This window comes from Vigna umbellata, chromosome 7 (genome assembly GCF_029865625.1).
Source record: "Vigna umbellata cultivar VRB3 chromosome 7, Vumbellata_1.0, whole genome shotgun sequence".
NCBI classification, from domain to species: domain Eukaryota; kingdom Viridiplantae; phylum Streptophyta; class Magnoliopsida; order Fabales; family Fabaceae; genus Vigna; species Vigna umbellata.
This window is the reverse complement of record NC_142171.1, coordinates 37586188-37603339: the sequence shown is the minus strand read 5'-3', so window position 1 is coordinate 37603339 and position 17152 is coordinate 37586188. Positions and strand designations below refer to the sequence as shown.

Below are 17152 nucleotides of genomic sequence, written 5' to 3'. Positions count from 1 at the left end.
GTCCTCATGATCGGCCTCGCATACCACTCGACCTCTATCGCTCGGTCATACGTATCCTCACGTTCGGCCTCATTTGCTCCAGCTTTTTGCCGTTCATCTTCGCCTCCTTTTGGTCCATCAAATTCCTCACTTGCACACGCTCTCTAATTACAGCAAAGACAGCCTCCCTCAAACTCATAAGTCCTATAGTTACCACGTTCATAAAACGGAACGGTTAACTCGGACTTGGGGGGCATGTTATGTAGTAAGGATATTTATGTAATAACATAAATATCTTAGATATTTTAGACAGTTAAGATATTTGTCAAAGCCACTAGCCACATTTTTAGGTAAGGTGGTTATTTTTTATTTTGCTTATAAATACAGTGACAGGACCAAAGTCTAGGTACGTTTCTTTTTATGCTCTAGAGATCCTAAGTATTATTTCAGAGCAGTATCCAATTACTCTCTTGAGAGCTTCAGCTCCATAACTCACATCTGACTTGAGCGTCGGAGTATCTTTGCAGGTACCTCCCCCTCCTTTGGCGAATATGAAGAACAACAATTGAAGAAATGCAAGCGTCCCAGACAACCAAGAGCAACAAAGACACACAGGAAAATGTACACCGAAACAAGTTATTTTTTTAAACAATAATTTATTTCCATAGCATTGATTTCATTTTAAAATGTTGTCTTATTAAGTTTTTTAAATGAGGGACATTCCTCTCCTTTCAATTTTAAAATAAATAAACTGAAAATTTGACAATTGAGATTGTCAACACCCAATTTCGTCCGGGTAAGTAAATATTTAAAAATAATAAAAAATAAGATAATAATAATTAATGGTGGATAAAAAGGGATAAAATGATGACTTTAATATTTGAAATGTTAGTTTAATATGGTAATGATTTGAATTAATATTATGCTAATAATTATAAACCATAATTAAAATAGTATATTAACATAATTTGTTGCATCAGTTATTTTTAAAGAGGAAAATATGATTTGTTGCATCAGTTATTATCACTTAATTCACAATTAAGGCAAGATTTTCATAATATTACAATGTGTGTATATAAATATGCACTCTGTCATAGAAAAAAGGAGAGGAGGAGAAAAATATTTTGAAATAATAGTGATAGCAACAGTATTGAAGAATATAGAGAAAAATAAGTTCTCAGGTTAGAGGAACTATGCCAAAAGAGATTACCAGGGGAGAACTATGGGAATCCTGAAAGCGTATGTCACCTCTGTACCATTCTGTTTTCTCTGTACTCTGAAGTTTTTTTCTAAAAGGTATGTTTTTTTATACACAAATAATGTTTCTTTTTAAAATCATAATTTTTTTTTAAGTATGTGTCGACCTATGGCCGGCTTCTTTCTTTTTCCCACCATTTTTAAATAAATAAAAAAATACAAAATCTTCAAAACCAAAAAAGATGTCAATCTTGTTTAAACCAAATCTTGTTTGGATTCACTTTTTTTCAAAAAAAATCTAAATCAATCAATAATAATTTTTTGGTTTAATGTCTCGGTAGGTCCCTATTTTCGGCGTGAATCTCAAATAGGTCCCTTTTCTTTTCGGCGTCTCAATTGGGTCCCCATTTTTGTAAAATTGTAACAATTAGGGGTCTGCCGTCAAATTGGACAAACGGCCGTTTAATTGTTTCTTACGTGGCATGAACAGTGTTTTCAGTAATGACACGTGGCATGATTCCCATCTGACACGTAAGAAACAATTAAACGACCGTTTGTCCAATTTGACGGCAGACCCCTAATTGTTACAATTTTACAAAAATGGGGACCCAATTGAGACGCCGAAAAGAAAAGGGACCTATTTGAGATTCACGCCGAAAATAGGGACCTACCGAGACATTAAACCTAATTTTTTTTAACAAACTCACAAACCTTTTTCTACATAAAGAACTACGTGATCCCTGATTGTCCATTAAATGGATGTATGTAGGACCAAGGTCAATTCTTGTCGGGTTCATAAAACAAAAAATATTTTTTTTGTCTCTTAATAGTTTTTTTATATTATTTTTTTAGGGAAAATTAAACGTTTAAAAAAACCACATCAACCTTTTTTACATTTAATTAAAGGTACTGCCTTTGGGCAGGCGCGATAGAGTGCTAACACCTTCCTTACGCGTAACCGATTCCCGAACCTAAAAATCTACTTTTCGCAGACCATGTCTTATTTTTTGGTTTTCCATAGTTTTTTCATAATAAATTATGGCGGCGACTTCCAAAACCTTTTTCTCAAACCCGTTTGTTTTTCGGCTCGCCGTCCCGTCGCGATCCCGGTTGCGACAGAGATCAATGAAGCAACTTATTCAATATCATAAACATTAATAATATTAATAATTCAAAAGTGAAACATTAAGTTAAAAAGACAAAATTAAACATTACATAAAATAAATAAAAAAACATATAAATTTATTGTTTAAAAATTTTGACTTAAAAATTATGTTAAATATCTTATATAAAGAAAGACTCAATGTCATGTTCATAATTTCTCCCTCCTTTATGAAATAAAAAACCATCACGATGGACTTTTCAAAATACAAAATAAATATATTATGAGTATACTTATTTGATATTAAACCTTTAAAATACATTAATACATTAAAAAATTAATATATTTTAAAACATTAAAATGGACGTATATCAGTATATTTTAAAAATAAAGTAAAATAAAAACATAAGAAAAGTCAAAATAATATCTAAATTCGTATTATAAAAGGAAGGACGTGTAATTCATAACTTTCCTTAATAAAAGGGTGGTGCAAACAGCAGAAGAGCATACTGTGCTAAATTGGTAAAGTTAGGATTTTTGAATATGTTGGCTCCCCACGACACAAAACAGAAAAATCACACTTTTGATGTATACTTTGAAATGAAACTACATCAACACAGATTTTAATTTATAATGATTTAGATAATAATAAAATCCATATTAATACCTTACATTACAATAAAAAAAGAATTGGTCCCTGCAACACCAAATGGGGGGACAAAGAGGACCGTTGAAAGATCTGAACACTGATAAAACTTCATCAATATGTTAAATTTGTTGATTTTTATTATGAGAATTGTTTCAACATATGTGTGTTTTAAATTTTTATTATGAAAAAATACTTTATTTTAAAAAGAAAGAGGAAAATATAAATAAAAAAAGATCCCTGTTCTGTTAAGTAGAGAGTGCAGAGTGGAGTGGCACATGACCTGGTTGCTGAAACTTTAATCTTCCATTATCAATCCCAACCAAACTCTCCTTTTTCTCTGTTCAATTAACTGACCCACCACCATACCCAACTCAAACTTTTCAATTCTATACTCTTCTTAATTTCTTAGTTCTTGTCATTCAAAGTTTGTTGTAGAACAACTTTGTCAAGTGTGTTGTGCTGTGTTGTGCTGTGTTGTGTTCTGTCTCAACTCAAAAAGCTATGTACATGAAGTGCCCATCATCATTAACCTCCCATTTCTCTCTCTGTCTCTCTCTCCTTAAAAAAAGCAGATTACTTTGCCTGCTATTTCGTGCAATTTTTCACTTCTAATTTGACTTTACATTCCCACAAAAACCATCTTTTAATACCCTATACCAATACCATATGGCAAAACAGCAAAACCAGGTTAATACCCTCTTTCATCTACGCAACATCTTCATTAACAATACAAACATAATATTTTCGGAAAAAAAGAAAAATGTTATAACCACCTTTGATATAATGTGATTTATTCTTCATCATGGCTTTGTTTTAGATCTTACGTTACATTACATGATTACATCACATGCAAGTTTTGCAATGCATTTCATTGTGATTGTGATCTGCACCAATTTGTGGCGGTAGATCCATGATTGGATCTGATTGGTGTTGTACATGAACATTGTTAACATTTTGCATGTGGGAGTGGACGTTGCAGGGAAAAGGCCAAGAGAGGGAATTGGAACTCGAAAGTGACGAGTCTGAGGCTGAGATTGAGGCCCCATTGCCTCTAACTGTGACCTCTCGGGTATGATATTTATTCATTTTTTTTCTTTTTGTGGGTGTATTAAATTTGTGTCATTATGATATTTGAAACTGCAAGTGCAACAGCATGGATCGATCATTGTGTAATGCAGGCTTTGTATATGTTGGGAGATATCACTGCAGGGCCTGCGTTTAAGTTCACGCAATGGCTCCAATTGGTTCGTAAGCGCACTGCAAAACATCGTCCTTCTGGCTTCCCTCATCGCACTTCCATCACCATGTCGTCTACTTCTTGGTTAGTTATTGCTACTTTCGAGGGTTCTCTATTTGGGAAAATTTAGATACAATTCTTCAGGTGTTTTTGGTGTTCATCTTGGTAATCTGTGTTAACTTTTAAAACAAACCTTTATTGGGCTGATTATCAAATTACCAAAGTAAAACTCTTAACTTTTACCCAAAATATATGTAGGGAACTTAATCTAAGTTTTGTTATTTTCTTTACCTTTTGGTTGGGCGTGGTTAAGAAGTGAAGTTTGTGACTGTTGCTAATGTTCATCATTTGTGGCTCAGCGTTAGCGAACGGTTGGAGGATCCAAAATTGGAGTTACACCCGGATCAGACAGAAATTAGATTGTGGGAGAGGCTTGGGAAGGCTGCAATGTTGGACATTGAGTCGAGCTCTTTTTCTTGGGACATGCTCTCTTCACTGCACCACACTGAACACGGTAGTAGCAATGAACAATCCGAAGATGAGATGAACAAAGCTCTCGAGGTTAATTGCTTTTTTGTGGTTAATTCTTAAGGATCAAATACCAAACAGGGTTGATATTTTAGATGCCACTTGTGTGTGGTGGATTGTTAACATAAGTTGCACATGTAAACCAATGCACAGCTCGTGTATGAATATCCTTTTTGGCTTTTTTATTTGTGCCCCTTATATGTATGAATATAAACTTGATCCTATAATTTTTGCTTTTTGCTTGGTGGATAAAGTAAATGTGGTTTGAGCATGTTGATAATAGTTAGCTTTCTAAGCTATGAAGAATAGTGATTGTTTTTCTGGTATGGCTACATCAGATGTGTATTTTCTTAATTTCTGGATTGATGTCTCCTCAATTGTGTGCACATAGGTAACTGTAAATTCTGGAGGAGTTGTCTTCTTTGCCTTTTTCAATCTGCCTGGGAATGCCGATATTTATCCAAAAGAAGCAGCAGCAGTTATAAAGATATCACCATCAAGAATGGCAACACAGTCTGAACGCCTTGGCTACGAATTTGCCAAGTGGTTGGGAGTCCAAACTCCACAGGTTGTTCCCTAAGCTTTCATAACACAAGCACCACATCTTCAAGCATAGCCTAGTAGAGTATACTTCTTCCGTATTCATTTTCCTCTATTAATTGGAAGATGCAGTGTAGAGTCATTCACAATACCAGTCATGAATGGCAACAAATAAAGGAAGCTGCGGAAAGAGCTAGAGAAGCAGCAAATTCTGAGGGTGATGAAATTGGCGAGGTGACATGTTTTGAACTTTTGGAAGCACTCGAGCTCAGCCGGTGTCTCTTTTTTATGAGGTATGATCCATCTGATTTCACTTAGTTCAGCTTTAGCATGGAAACACGGAATACCTTTGCTTGCTTTGTCACTTCCAACAACTATATTTAAATGCAGACATTGCAGCAGTGCTGCTTCTGATGTCTTGCATTGAATTTTGATATCCTTATTGGACTGTTGACTTAGCTTGACAAGCCTAAAGAAAATATTTAAAATAGATTATTGTTCTTTCTCTTACACAAAAATCCCACCACTGTGTGACAAAGCAAGTGTCATTCTTGATACTTAAGTTGTTCTTGATTTGTCCAATTTTTGAAGCATACTAAATAGAAGTAAATTTTGTTCGTCTCAGTGTTGTTTAAAATAGGAAAAGGGAATATCTACGGTACAACTGGAGGAAAAAACACACTTGACTGTTGTAAAAAATAAATTTTGATTATTATTTCTGAATATTGAGCATGTTCTTGCAGTTATGTACACGGTTCACCCTTGCTTGAAAGCTCTACTGCATTCAAGTCAAAGGAATCTGCAGAAAGAACATCAGAAGCTCTTGGCAGGGTGCTGATGCTGGACCTTGTCATCAGAAATGAAGATAGGTTGCCTTGCCGTGAGCTTAGATGGCGTGGGAATCCAGCGAATTTGTTGTTGGCTGGAAAGACTATCTGTGCAAATACAGATGTGCTAGAAGCCGCTGTTGATTCTGCAATTGACCGATATAGACCAAAGATGATATGGGCTTTTCAGAAAGAAAGAAGGTCAACTTCAGTAGATTGCAGACTCGATTCTCACGATCCTGGTTTGATATCACATTCCCCTGATCTTTCAGATATCTCAGAATCTCCAATATCTCTTGACATCAACCATATAAGTCAAACATCTGAAGAATCACTGTCTCCCGACATTAACATAATAGCCATTGATTCTGGTGTTCCTCGGCGACCCCCTGCTGGAAAACGTGCAAATGATCAGGTTAATTACCCTAAGTTGATTGAGTTGTTACTCAACAGTTCTGAATTTGCCTCAAACCTGATATATGATGTAACTGGAGGGAAATTAGGATGTCCTCCATCAGAAGACATGGACAAAACTGATATATATGCGAACGATATAATGTCTGTAGTTCATGCGTTCCGCGCTGGTTTCCGCGCTGCTCTCAGGGATCTGCAGGGATTTCACATATTCCTACTCACACTTCACCAAAGACTTGATACCTTGTTACGATCATTTATGAACATTATGAGCAAAATATCTTTGGGAGAATTTGACAAAGAAGATGCTGTAGTTCCTGACTCACCTTCACTAGCAGTTGGTGGGCATTTTTACTCGCCATCATGTAAAGAGAGGCTTGGTAATGATAACCATCATGATTTGATTGATTCAGAACCACAGAGAACTGCTTCAAAAGCATCACCTTCAGGCAACAGAGATTGCAGTGACTTTACTCCTACCCCAAGAGAATCTTGCCATGGAAAGTTCTATAGAGGAAATGGGGAACCACTGCGTAGTCTCCGTTTGACTACTAAGCTCCGTGACTTCCATAAATTTGCCAAGGTTTGTCTCCTAACAAAACATAACCTTGTCTCCTAGTCACTTGATTTCAATGCAGCTTTTCGAGTAAGAAAAACTGTTTTGTGCAATTTTTCTATTTACATATTGGATAGTTAATAAACAATCAGCCAGTGGCATATTGCTTTAAAATGCAAAACTATAGGACTTTAGTATATGTCTGTGCATAAAAGTGACCAATTTAGACAATGCTTATAATTCCAAGACAATGTGCTCCTATTGCTTCCATGAGCGAGAGTGCAAATATTGTAAAGATTGTTCTTTGCGACCAAAATGTGGATTTTCAAATCATACTAAAGTAATCCAGGGTCTCAGGATTGACTGGCAAATAGGAATATAAGACTAAAAGCAACGTAATTTGCTGTTTCTTTACCATATAAAACAGTGATTTACCTTGTCTGTTCCTTATTTTTTCACTTTTTTGAAATTGTATCATACTTTCCAGGTTGATGCTGAATCCAGTAGAGAATTGGAACAATGGAATGAAATGCTTAAAAGCGATGCCATCAAACTATGTCAGGATAACAATTTCAATCCAGGATTTTTTGAGGGTAGTGATAATAACTGTGCTGTTGACGCATATGAACTTAAGGTTATCTTCACTTTATTGCTTTCAAATCTGAAAATAGAAGACTCCTTTCATTTCTGAAGGATTTCCATTCATGATGCATTACCCTTTTAACTTTCAGATACGACTTGAGCATATTATCGAGAGAATTGCATTGATATCAGATGCTGCAAGTACTGAGAAACCTTCAGCAGTGACAAGTAGTCTGTTCATCGGTGGAGCATTGGCTGCAAGATCTGTTTACACACTGCAGTACTTGGGAATCACAAATATTTTGTGTTTGTGTACCAATGAAATTGGACAGTCAGAAACTCAGTATCCTGATCTATTTGAGTATAAGAATTTCTCTGTAAGTGATATTTACTGTATTTTTACCTTCACTCACTCTAATGTCTCATTTGCTAAGATTTATTTTATGGATGATGATATATTTACACCCAGAAAAAAAAATCCACTTGACAACTCAAAATATTAATATAGTTGTCAAATTATTATTTTCTTTATCTTATATAGTTGAGCTTGTCCTTGATGTCTTTCTCTACTTCCCTTAATTTATTATTCATGCAATCTAAGATAAGATTAATCAAGTGAATTTACAATGAAGCCTTCTGATCACCAAATGATGGAGTCGAGAAATCGATAGGGTATATCTTGCTTTGCAATTCTCTTTTATTTTTTTTCTCTTTAAATAGTTAGTTTCTTCTGATCTCCCTTGGCTGATAGCTCCTTCTAAAACAGTAAAACTGTCAGCCTAGCTCTAAAGAAATAGGTCTCAAGATTTTCTTGATTAGAAGTATGATTTGTCACCAATATGATGTGATGTAGTATTATTCTTGTGATTTTCTTAATATTTTTTCTATTACAATTTACTTTTAATTTTATGTTCGTTTTAGGAATGTATTCATACTTATTTTGTTCATTGTTCCTTTTGAGCAGGTATGTGATAGTGATGATTACAACATCAGCGGCATATTTGAAGAAGCATGTGATTTGATAGATCATGTTGAACAAACAGGTCAAAAAGTCTTAGTTCACTGCTTTGAGGGGAAAAGCCGAAGTGTTACATTGGTCCTCGCATACTTAATGCTCAGGAAGTAAGTAAAAATTGAAATTATATATGCTCGCTTTCTCTTCTGCATGGTTAAATGGTATGAAACAATCTAATTTGGCAGCTAAGAACCATAATGTTCTTTGAGTGACAGTTGGAACATGTTTTGAACTGATTTTTTTATGGTGCAGGAAGTATACTTTATTAGAAGCATGGCAAGCTTTGAAGCGAGTTCACTGTCGAGCACAACCCAACGACGGTTTTGCAAAGACCCTATTGGACTTAGATCAGAAACTACATGGAAAGGTTTCGATGGAATGGCATCAGCGAAAACCAATGATGAAAGTTTGCCCAATATGTGGGAAGAATGCTGGGCTAAGCAGTAGTTCACTCAAGCTCCATCTGCAGAAATCACATAGAAAGCTGTCCTCTGGAAGTGTAGATAGCGCCATGACTATGGAAATCGAGAAAGCTTTGACAGCTTTGAAGATTAGCCGTGGAGGGAGTGTCAGCCCCACACAAAGATAATCTCATCCAATAATAGATCAATAGAAATTGTAAATCCATAGATCTTACGCTGCCAATTATCAGCAGGTTAGAGTATCTCCCAAAGGGTACCAAGTGCAAGTTCTAAAAGTAAATCAGAATCAAGCATATCCCATTGGGAGAATTTGTACTATTTCAATTAAAAAACAATACATTTAGATTGACGATGTCTTTGGCTCCTTTAGCTAAGCGGATCTGTTTTATATGATATCCTTTTGGTTTCTGGAATGCACCACCAGCTATTTGTGATTTTTCACCCTTGTCTATATGTTTTCTGAACACTGGGTGGATTTTGATTTCTGAGTATTTTCGAACCGAACCTATTTGAGTCGAGTCAAATCGATCCAACCCAAGCGGAACCAAGTCGATGACTACCAACAGAAATTTCTTTCGGCCATAAGGATACAATTAAATCAGAATCAAGCATATTCCATTCGAGAATTTGTAGTCTCATAATTAAAAAAGCATACATTTGATAATTGATCCTTTGTTGTCATACAATTATTTTAAATTAAGCTGTAAGAACTTAAATGTTTACCTTTAAAATTTCTTTCTATAAATAAAAATTGGTCACTAACGGAGCTATCCAATGTTAATGGAGAGACATTTAGACCACTAGTATTCAATTAAAAGCTTTGTCCAATGATAACTAAAACAAACTATGACTATGTTTCTTTTTGAAAAAAAGAGAACCGCTCACAAGGCAACAACGTTACACAGGAAGAGCTTCTGCTAGTGACTCCGGGGCACCACTACTCCCGTTGAGCACAATCACATTACCATCAGAATCAGCATCCACTATAACTGAGTCACCCTCTTTAATCTCTCTAGCAAGCATCTTCTCGGCCATGCTGTCCTCCAAAAGTCGCATGATGGCTCTTCTTAGAGGTCTAGCCCCATAACTAGGATTGTATCCCTCTTCAACCACCCTTTCCCTAAATCTTTCTGTCACTGAGAGATTAATCTCTTTGGCCTTCAGTCTTTCAAACACCTCCTTCAACATTATATCAGCTATCTCCTTTACCTCCAGTTTTGTAAGTTGCCGGAAAACAATCATTTCGTCCAACCTATTCAAGAACTCTGGCCTAAAGTATTGTTTCAGTTCTTCAGTCACCAAGCTCTTGATTCGATTGTAACTGCTATCCTTCTCATCATAATCGAGGTCAAATCCCATTTTACGTCCTCCTTTCTCAATCACACTGCTTCCAACATTTGATGTCATTATTAGAAGAGTGTTCTTGAAGTCCACAGTCCTTCCCTTGCTGTCTGTTAGTCTTCCATCTTCTAGGATCTGAAGCATCATGTTGAATACATCAGGGTGTGCTTTCTCAATCTCATCAAATAGTACAACAGTGTAGGGACGGCGCCGAACTGCCTCAGTCAGTTGACCACCTTCAGTGTAACCAACATATCCAGGGGGTGAACCAATGAGTTTGGAGACCGTGTGTCTTTCCATAAATTCACTCATGTCAAGCCTAATCATGGCTTCTTCAGAACCAAAATAGTATGCAGCCAATGCTTTGGCCAATTCAGACTTTCCCACACCAGTTGGACCAGAAAAGATGAAGCTGGCAATTGGTCGATTAGGATTCTTCAATCCCACCCTGGCTCGGCGGATGGCCCGGCTAATTGCTTTTACTGCTTCATCCTGACCTATGACTCGTGTGTGTAAAGTCTCTTCCATCTTGAGGAGGCGATCAGATTCATCAGTTGAGACTTTCTCTACCGGAATACCAGTCCAGGAGGAGACAATATGTTGTATGTCAACTTCAGTAACCATGGGACCTCCATCTCCTGCCTCACTTTCTGCCTTGCTCATCTCCTTGCCTTTTTCTATAAGTGACGATATCTGGGTCTTCAAATCCATTTCTTTATCTCGTAGCTCTCCAGCCTATTACAAAATTCATAAATCATCAGCACCATAACACACAATAATTTGCAGAGATATAATCAAGTTCAGTTGAACAAAAAACAAACAAATGCATTCGGAGTTTACTTAAGGTAAAACAACTTTAAAAAAACTAAAATAACATTGTCGCATTGGATTTGTTAGTTGACTATAAAATTTAAGAAGTCAAATCTTGGGTAAAAGTATATTACCTTTTCAAAGTCTTGATTGCGAGCAGCTTCTTCTTTATCTTTCACAATCTGTCTGACCTCCTTGTCAAGCTCTCTTGCTTCTTCAGGTAACTAGACAGATGCAAAATTAGCAACATTAGCACTGTAACAGACAAAAGAACTCCGGTTATGAGACAGGTAGATGAACAATATACCCGTGCATGTTGAAGCCGAACCCGGGAACCTGCTTCATCAATTAAATCTATAGCTTTGTCGGGCAAAAATCGATCACTGCAACAGATTGAATTATTTATAAAAGCTAGAAAATACTTAACATTCGAGATATAAGAAGGATTTTAATAAATTCATTCCAACATACATTTAAATATAAATATAAATATTGTAATACATTTTAAAGAGATAAACTAATATAGATAAGAAAGATTAATATAAATATGAAAATTTTCCAGTGATCTAATAAAAAAAACATGTCTGTTCCAGTGCAACCAAAAAGATAAAATGAATCAAAAAAGAAAAAAGAGGGTTTAAATATGACAAACCTAATATACTGGTGTGACAGCTGGGCAGCAGCTACAAGTGCATCATCTGTATATTGGAGCTTGTGATGAATCTCATAGCGTTCCCTAAGCCCTTTCAGTATCTGTATGGTTTCATCAACTGTAGGCTCCGGCACCTTAACTGGCTGGAATCGCCTCTCCAGTGCTGGGTCCTTTTCAATGTGCTTCCTATATTCATCCAACGTTGTGGCTCCAATACACTGCAAAAAAAATTTCACACTTCCTTACAATAGTTCCAAGTTCCACTAACAGTATGTTTAGTATAAGCATAACCAGGTGCCTTCAAATTTCACAACAGTCTACAAATACAATATTATTCTTAATTCTTGTACCATTTAACCAAAATTGAACTGCTGACCCTGCAAACGGAAATTTTTGAAGATAAAATTCCAATACTAAATATTAAAAGTCCACATTATTTAATTCAACTAACACGCCAAAAGCAAATGATCATTTATCAGAATTGCTAATTGATATATGAACTTACCAGATCTGTTAGTTACAGTCAGTTTTTAACTACTTACAATTTAAAACAAAAATACTGAACAACCAAAAGACTAGGTATTCCTGTATCTAAAACATAGACTTGCAAATATAGCCTAAATGTTTGATTATTGACAAGCAAGTTGGCAACACAGAATAGAACAAGTCATTTTATCCTTTAGTATTTATGTTTTAATGGCAATACATGCACCAGGTTTTCTTTTCTCTAAAACATATTTGCAAAAATAGCCTAAATATATGATTATTGACCAGGAGGTAGCAACACGGAAGAGAACAAGTATTCCTTTTTCTTTTTTTTTGCTTCAATAAAAATATCAACGGAAACACAGACTCATTCACCCCCCCCCCCCCCCCCCCTAACACATTACACAAATTGTTTTTGAAGTCTAAATCAAATCAAAATACATTTTGAAAATGATGCGAAAATATTACCTGTAGTTCACCTCTGGCAAGAGCAGGTTTTAGTATGTTGGCAGCATCAATTGCCCCCTCAGCTGCTCCAGCTCCAATCAGAGTGTGTACTTCATCAATAAAAAGTATTATCTCATCACTTTGTTTGATTTCCTCCATTAGTTTCTTCAATCTCTCCTCAAACTCTCCACGATATTTAGTTCCAGCTACCAGTAGACCCATATCGAGGGTTATAACCTAAATCATGCAGACCAAAGGTTTCATATCAATCAGAACTCCCAGAACTATTTAAACACACAAAATCCAAGAACATTAGTCAACAGTGAATGATAAAAACTGAGGCATCGAATAAGACTATAAAGAAGTAAGAAAAGTCTTCTGCAGTTAACATGTGAAATACTCAGAAATAAAAAAGTAAAGAAATAAGACATTGTTTTAGGATGGATCACTTTACATAGACTCAGCACGATAAACATGTTGATATACTTTACAACAGTATAGCATTGAAAATGAAATAGTAAATCTACTGAATTACAAACAAGATTTTATAGATCATAGGGATCAAATAATTACTACTAACCTTCTTTCCCTCTATGGTTTCAGGAACATCACCATTTGCAATCCTTTGGGCAAGCCCTTCAGCAATAGCGGTCTTCCCAACCCCAGGTTCTCCAATAAGACAAGGATTATTTTTGGTACGGCGACCCAAAATTTGAGTGACACGCTCAATTTGTGGCTGCCTACCCACAACAGGATCCAATTTTCCCTATAATTTAGGTTTTGAGAGGGAGAAATCAGTACGAAAAAGTCATACCATAACACAGAATGAAAGCTTATCTTCTTGGCATGAAGAAAACTAGGAACTGGCAATTACCTCTTCGGCTAGCTTGGTCAGATTGGTGCCATACTCCTCCAAAGTTGGCATCTTATTGCTATTACCACTTCCGGGGCCAACAGTAGCACCAACACTGTCAGCACCCTCGCCAACCATGCGGATAACCTGTAACATCCAGTGAGAATACAAGAATGATTTTACACACAAATTAAGATAAAAACGCATTCCATACCCAATATAAATAAGTTAAAAATAAATTATGATACAATACTAACCTGAGCACGAATATTATTTGGGTCAGCACCCAAATTTTCAAGAACACGTGCTGCCACACCCTCCCCCTCTCGAAGAAGACCAAGAAGCAAGTGCTCAGATCCAATATAATTGTGACCTACAAATTTCAAGGAATGAGCTAAATTGAAGATTGGAGTCCATTCAAAACTGAATCTAGTTCAGGATCCTTTCCTTCTCTTTGTAAAACGCTCTATGATTGGGTATTTCTAAGTTGTTATTTTATTATAAATAATTAAAATGTAGTTGACTCCACTGATAAAGGCACAGGAATAAATATAACCGTGTCAAATCACTTCTATCTTCTTTAATAAAATAAATGGCAAACGAAACAAAAGAAAACTAGAGATAAATAAACAGATTGGAAAAAAGAAGAAAACTCTAGGCAATACAAATAATTTTATTGCAATTAAGTAATAATAATCAAAGGGAAAACCGCATTTACCAAGTTGGCGAGCTTCTTCCAGTGAGAGCTCCAAAACACGTTTTGCACGGGGAGTAAATGGAATCTCAACTGCAACAAATCCACTACCCCTTCCAATTATCTTTTCCACTTCCACACGAGCATCCTTCAGGTTAAGACCCATTGACTTCAGCACCTTGGCAGCAATGCCAGTGCCTTCCCCAATAAGACCCAATAAAAGTTGTTCAGTTCCAACAAAATTATGTCCCAGACGTCTGGCTTCCTCCTGGGCTAGCATAATTACTTTGATTGCTTTCTCCGTGAAGCGCTCAAACATGGCTTTAGGTACGCATCTTTTAGCCCTTTCACGACGGGAAGAAGTTGAAGTCAACATCTTAGAAGGAAAATTTTGTCGAGGTCTCGAAAGAAGATCCAAAGTGTTGAAAGTACGCAGTCCAGAGAAACTCGACATCCTTGATGCAGGCATTCGTAAGTTAGTCATCATTTTGACAGATCTTCTTGATTTTCCTGATGCCTTGTTCTGCCCATGCCTCTGCCCGCTCAGTAGGCCAGGCATACCAATAGACTGAGCCAAAACCCTAGCCATTATTCCTATATTGTTGCCTACCTTTATCAACAAAACAAATCAGCAGATAGAAACATGCGGACTGGTTATCATTGGGAATGAAATAAACCGAGGTCAAGCCAAGATAATGAAATGAAAAACAGCAAGTCATAAATAAAAGAAAATGCATATTGAATGGAGAAGAAAAACTTTCAGCAAGCACATGGGCGCTACTTCTTTAGAATACATGTTAATCATTTAAGATTAAAAGAAATTCAGCAAACAGCGCTAAGCCATAAGGGAACAAAATTGAACGACAAAAGAAACCGGCAGTGACAGAACTTGGCAGTTCCAAAACCTAATTGAAACAAACTTTTGCAGAAACAGAACAACAAACATGAAGAAAAGTGATAAACTCACCGTAAGCGAAAACAATTGACTTCAGAAAAATACGAATAGAAGAAAAGGGGGAAAAGGGGAAATTTTTGGAAGATTAAAGAAGATAGAGGAAGTTGAGGGATATAGAGAGAAGGCGTGGTAGGGCGAAGAGGGAGGAAAAAGGAACTCAGATAGAATGACACACACGTGTATATATATATATATATATATATATATATATATATATATATATAAAAAGGAAATGTTGTGTTTTGGTATACATCTTAATTTCTATTTAAACTGAAATAATACTTTATTAATTCTGTTCTTTTAAGTTGTTGTTTTTTTTAAAGATAATGATATTTTAACAATATTTTTTTGACAACATTTTAATATGGTTTACGTGTCATTTTATAATTGATCCAAAATTATTCCACAATTAATAATAATAATCATAAACACTAACATGGACTCATCATAGAATGACACGTAGATAATGTTAAAATGTTATAAAAAAATATTGTCAAAGTATTATTATCTTTTTTATTTAAGTATTTTTTTAAAACTAAAATAATTATTTATAATAATAAATTATCTATATAATAAATTTAAAAAACTTATTTATAATTATTTGTATCATCATTATAAAGGATTTCCCTTTTTTTTTACATTTTCTTTTTATTTTACTTTTGTGATAATTACTTTTTCATATTTAAATAATATTTTGTAATTTTTATTTTTTAAAATGAGTTAAATATACTTTTTAGTATGATGTGAAATTAAAATTTATACTTTTCACAAATTTTAAATATTTTGATCTCCAATTTTAAAAGAAATATAATTTAATTTCATTATTTTTTTTCTTTCTTGCCGTGTGTGTTAAATATTGTTTTATATTAATATTGAAATTATATATATCGTTCCAACATTTCAAATCAACACGAAATGTCATTCAAAACATGAAAAGAAAATAATATTATTAAATTAAAAATATTATATATCAAATTTTAAAGTTTTGAGATTAAAATATATTAAAAAAGTAAAAATAGAAATGTAATTATTTTAATTTAAAATAACGATTAAAGATAAAATTGAAAAGAAAACTTGTACATGAAAAATAAAAATCTCGTAGTATAAGATAACTATTTATAATTGGTTAAAACATATACATATATTTATTTACTTTTCTTATAATAAAATTAATAAAATCTTTATATATATATATATATATATATATATATATATATATATATATATATATATATATATATATATATATATATATAAACATATCTATACGATGACGATGTTAAAGTATCTCTAGTTGATTTAGCTAAACCGATCTGTTTTATACGATGTTGTTTCTCGAAAGCAGCAGCAGCTATTTGTGGTTTTTTTTTCTCATATAACAGATTTTTTAATTTATGAAAATAACGTATTATAGTTAATATTTACATGAATAATATAATTTTGTAACAAATCAGAATTGAGTTTTTTAGAAATCGAATCCTAATTTTTTATTTTAATAATTTTTAAAAGAAATATATTAGAATTCGATTTAAAAAAACTGAATTTTAATTTTTCTTTTAATAATTTTTATAAAAACATATAACAGTTTTTGAAAATCATTGAAAGTGTGAACTATTTTTGAAAATCATGCTTATATAATTTTCGAAAATCATCAAGTCTTTAATATTAAAAAAAAATCATTGAAGACTTCAACAATTTTCAAAAACTATTTAAGGTTATGTTAATTTTTAACATATTTTTAAAATTTTATTTTTAACTTAAAATTAATAAATAATTTATTATTTTAAGATTTAATATGATTTAATAGATTATAATATATTAAATCAAAATTTACATCATTATTATTAATATTATTATTTTCAGTTT

General features: G+C 34.1%; 2 protein-coding genes across 4 annotated transcripts; one reads left to right on the top strand and one right to left on the bottom strand.

Annotated features, from left to right (window-relative positions):
• The first annotated feature begins 3218 nt into the window (after window positions 1-3218).
• Window positions 3219-9441, top strand: LOC148195909 (dual specificity protein phosphatase PHS1-like). Of its 2 annotated transcripts, none has more exons than XM_088094762.1 (11): window positions 3219-3614; window positions 3907-3996; window positions 4106-4248; window positions 4524-4725; window positions 5084-5260; window positions 5359-5525; window positions 5976-7056; window positions 7517-7663; window positions 7761-7988; window positions 8576-8733; window positions 8879-9441. In XM_088094762.1, exons 1-11 carry the CDS (start codon window positions 3594-3596, stop codon window positions 9213-9215), a joined length of 2751 nt encoding a protein of 916 aa, XP_087950888.1. In that variant the 5' UTR covers window positions 3219-3593; the 3' UTR covers window positions 9216-9441. The 2 variants fall into 2 exon arrangements, with proteins under 2 accessions (XP_087950888.1, XP_087950889.1); XM_088094763.1 differs by having other exon boundaries at window positions 3220-3614; window positions 5365-5525.
• Window positions 9442-9766: 325 nt separating this feature from the next.
• Window positions 9767-15440, bottom strand: LOC148195908 (chaperone protein ClpC, chloroplastic-like). Of its 2 annotated transcripts, none has more exons than XM_088094760.1 (10): window positions 15299-15440; window positions 14356-14941; window positions 13895-14010; window positions 13659-13784; window positions 13365-13550; window positions 12806-13021; window positions 11852-12069; window positions 11507-11582; window positions 11334-11423; window positions 9767-11124 (listed from the first exon to the last, which is right to left on the bottom strand). In XM_088094760.1, exons 2-10 carry the CDS (start codon window positions 14918-14920, stop codon window positions 9946-9948), a joined length of 2772 nt encoding a protein of 923 aa, XP_087950886.1. In that variant the 5' UTR covers window positions 14921-14941; window positions 15299-15440; the 3' UTR covers window positions 9767-9945. The 2 variants fall into 2 exon arrangements, with proteins under 2 accessions (XP_087950886.1, XP_087950887.1); XM_088094761.1 differs by having other exon boundaries at window positions 14356-14937; window positions 15299-15438.
• Between the last annotated feature and the right edge of the window lie 1712 nt (window positions 15441-17152).

Excerpts from the sequence above, each read along its gene's own strand:
- LOC148195909 (XM_088094762.1), top strand. The coding sequence starts at position 3,594 with ATGGCAAAACAGCAAAACCAG. Across the intron at positions 5,526-5,975 it reads CGGTGTCTCTTTTTTATGAG|TTATGTACACGGTTCACCCT; the intron begins GTATGATCCATC and ends ATGTTCTTGCAG. Across the intron at positions 7,989-8,575 it reads TTGAGTATAAGAATTTCTCT|GTATGTGATAGTGATGATTA; the intron begins GTAAGTGATATT and ends CCTTTTGAGCAG.
- LOC148195908 (XM_088094760.1), bottom strand. The coding sequence starts at position 14,920 with ATGGCTAGGGTTTTGGCTCAGTCTATTGGTATGCCTGGCCTACTGAGC. Across the intron at positions 13,022-13,364 it reads AAACCATAGAGGGAAAGAAG|GTTATAACCCTCGATATGGG; the intron begins GTTAGTAGTAAT and ends TGCATGATTTAG. Across the intron at positions 11,583-11,851 it reads CTGTCACACCAGTATATTAG|TGATCGATTTTTGCCCGACA; the intron begins GTTTGTCATATT and ends AATCTGTTGCAG.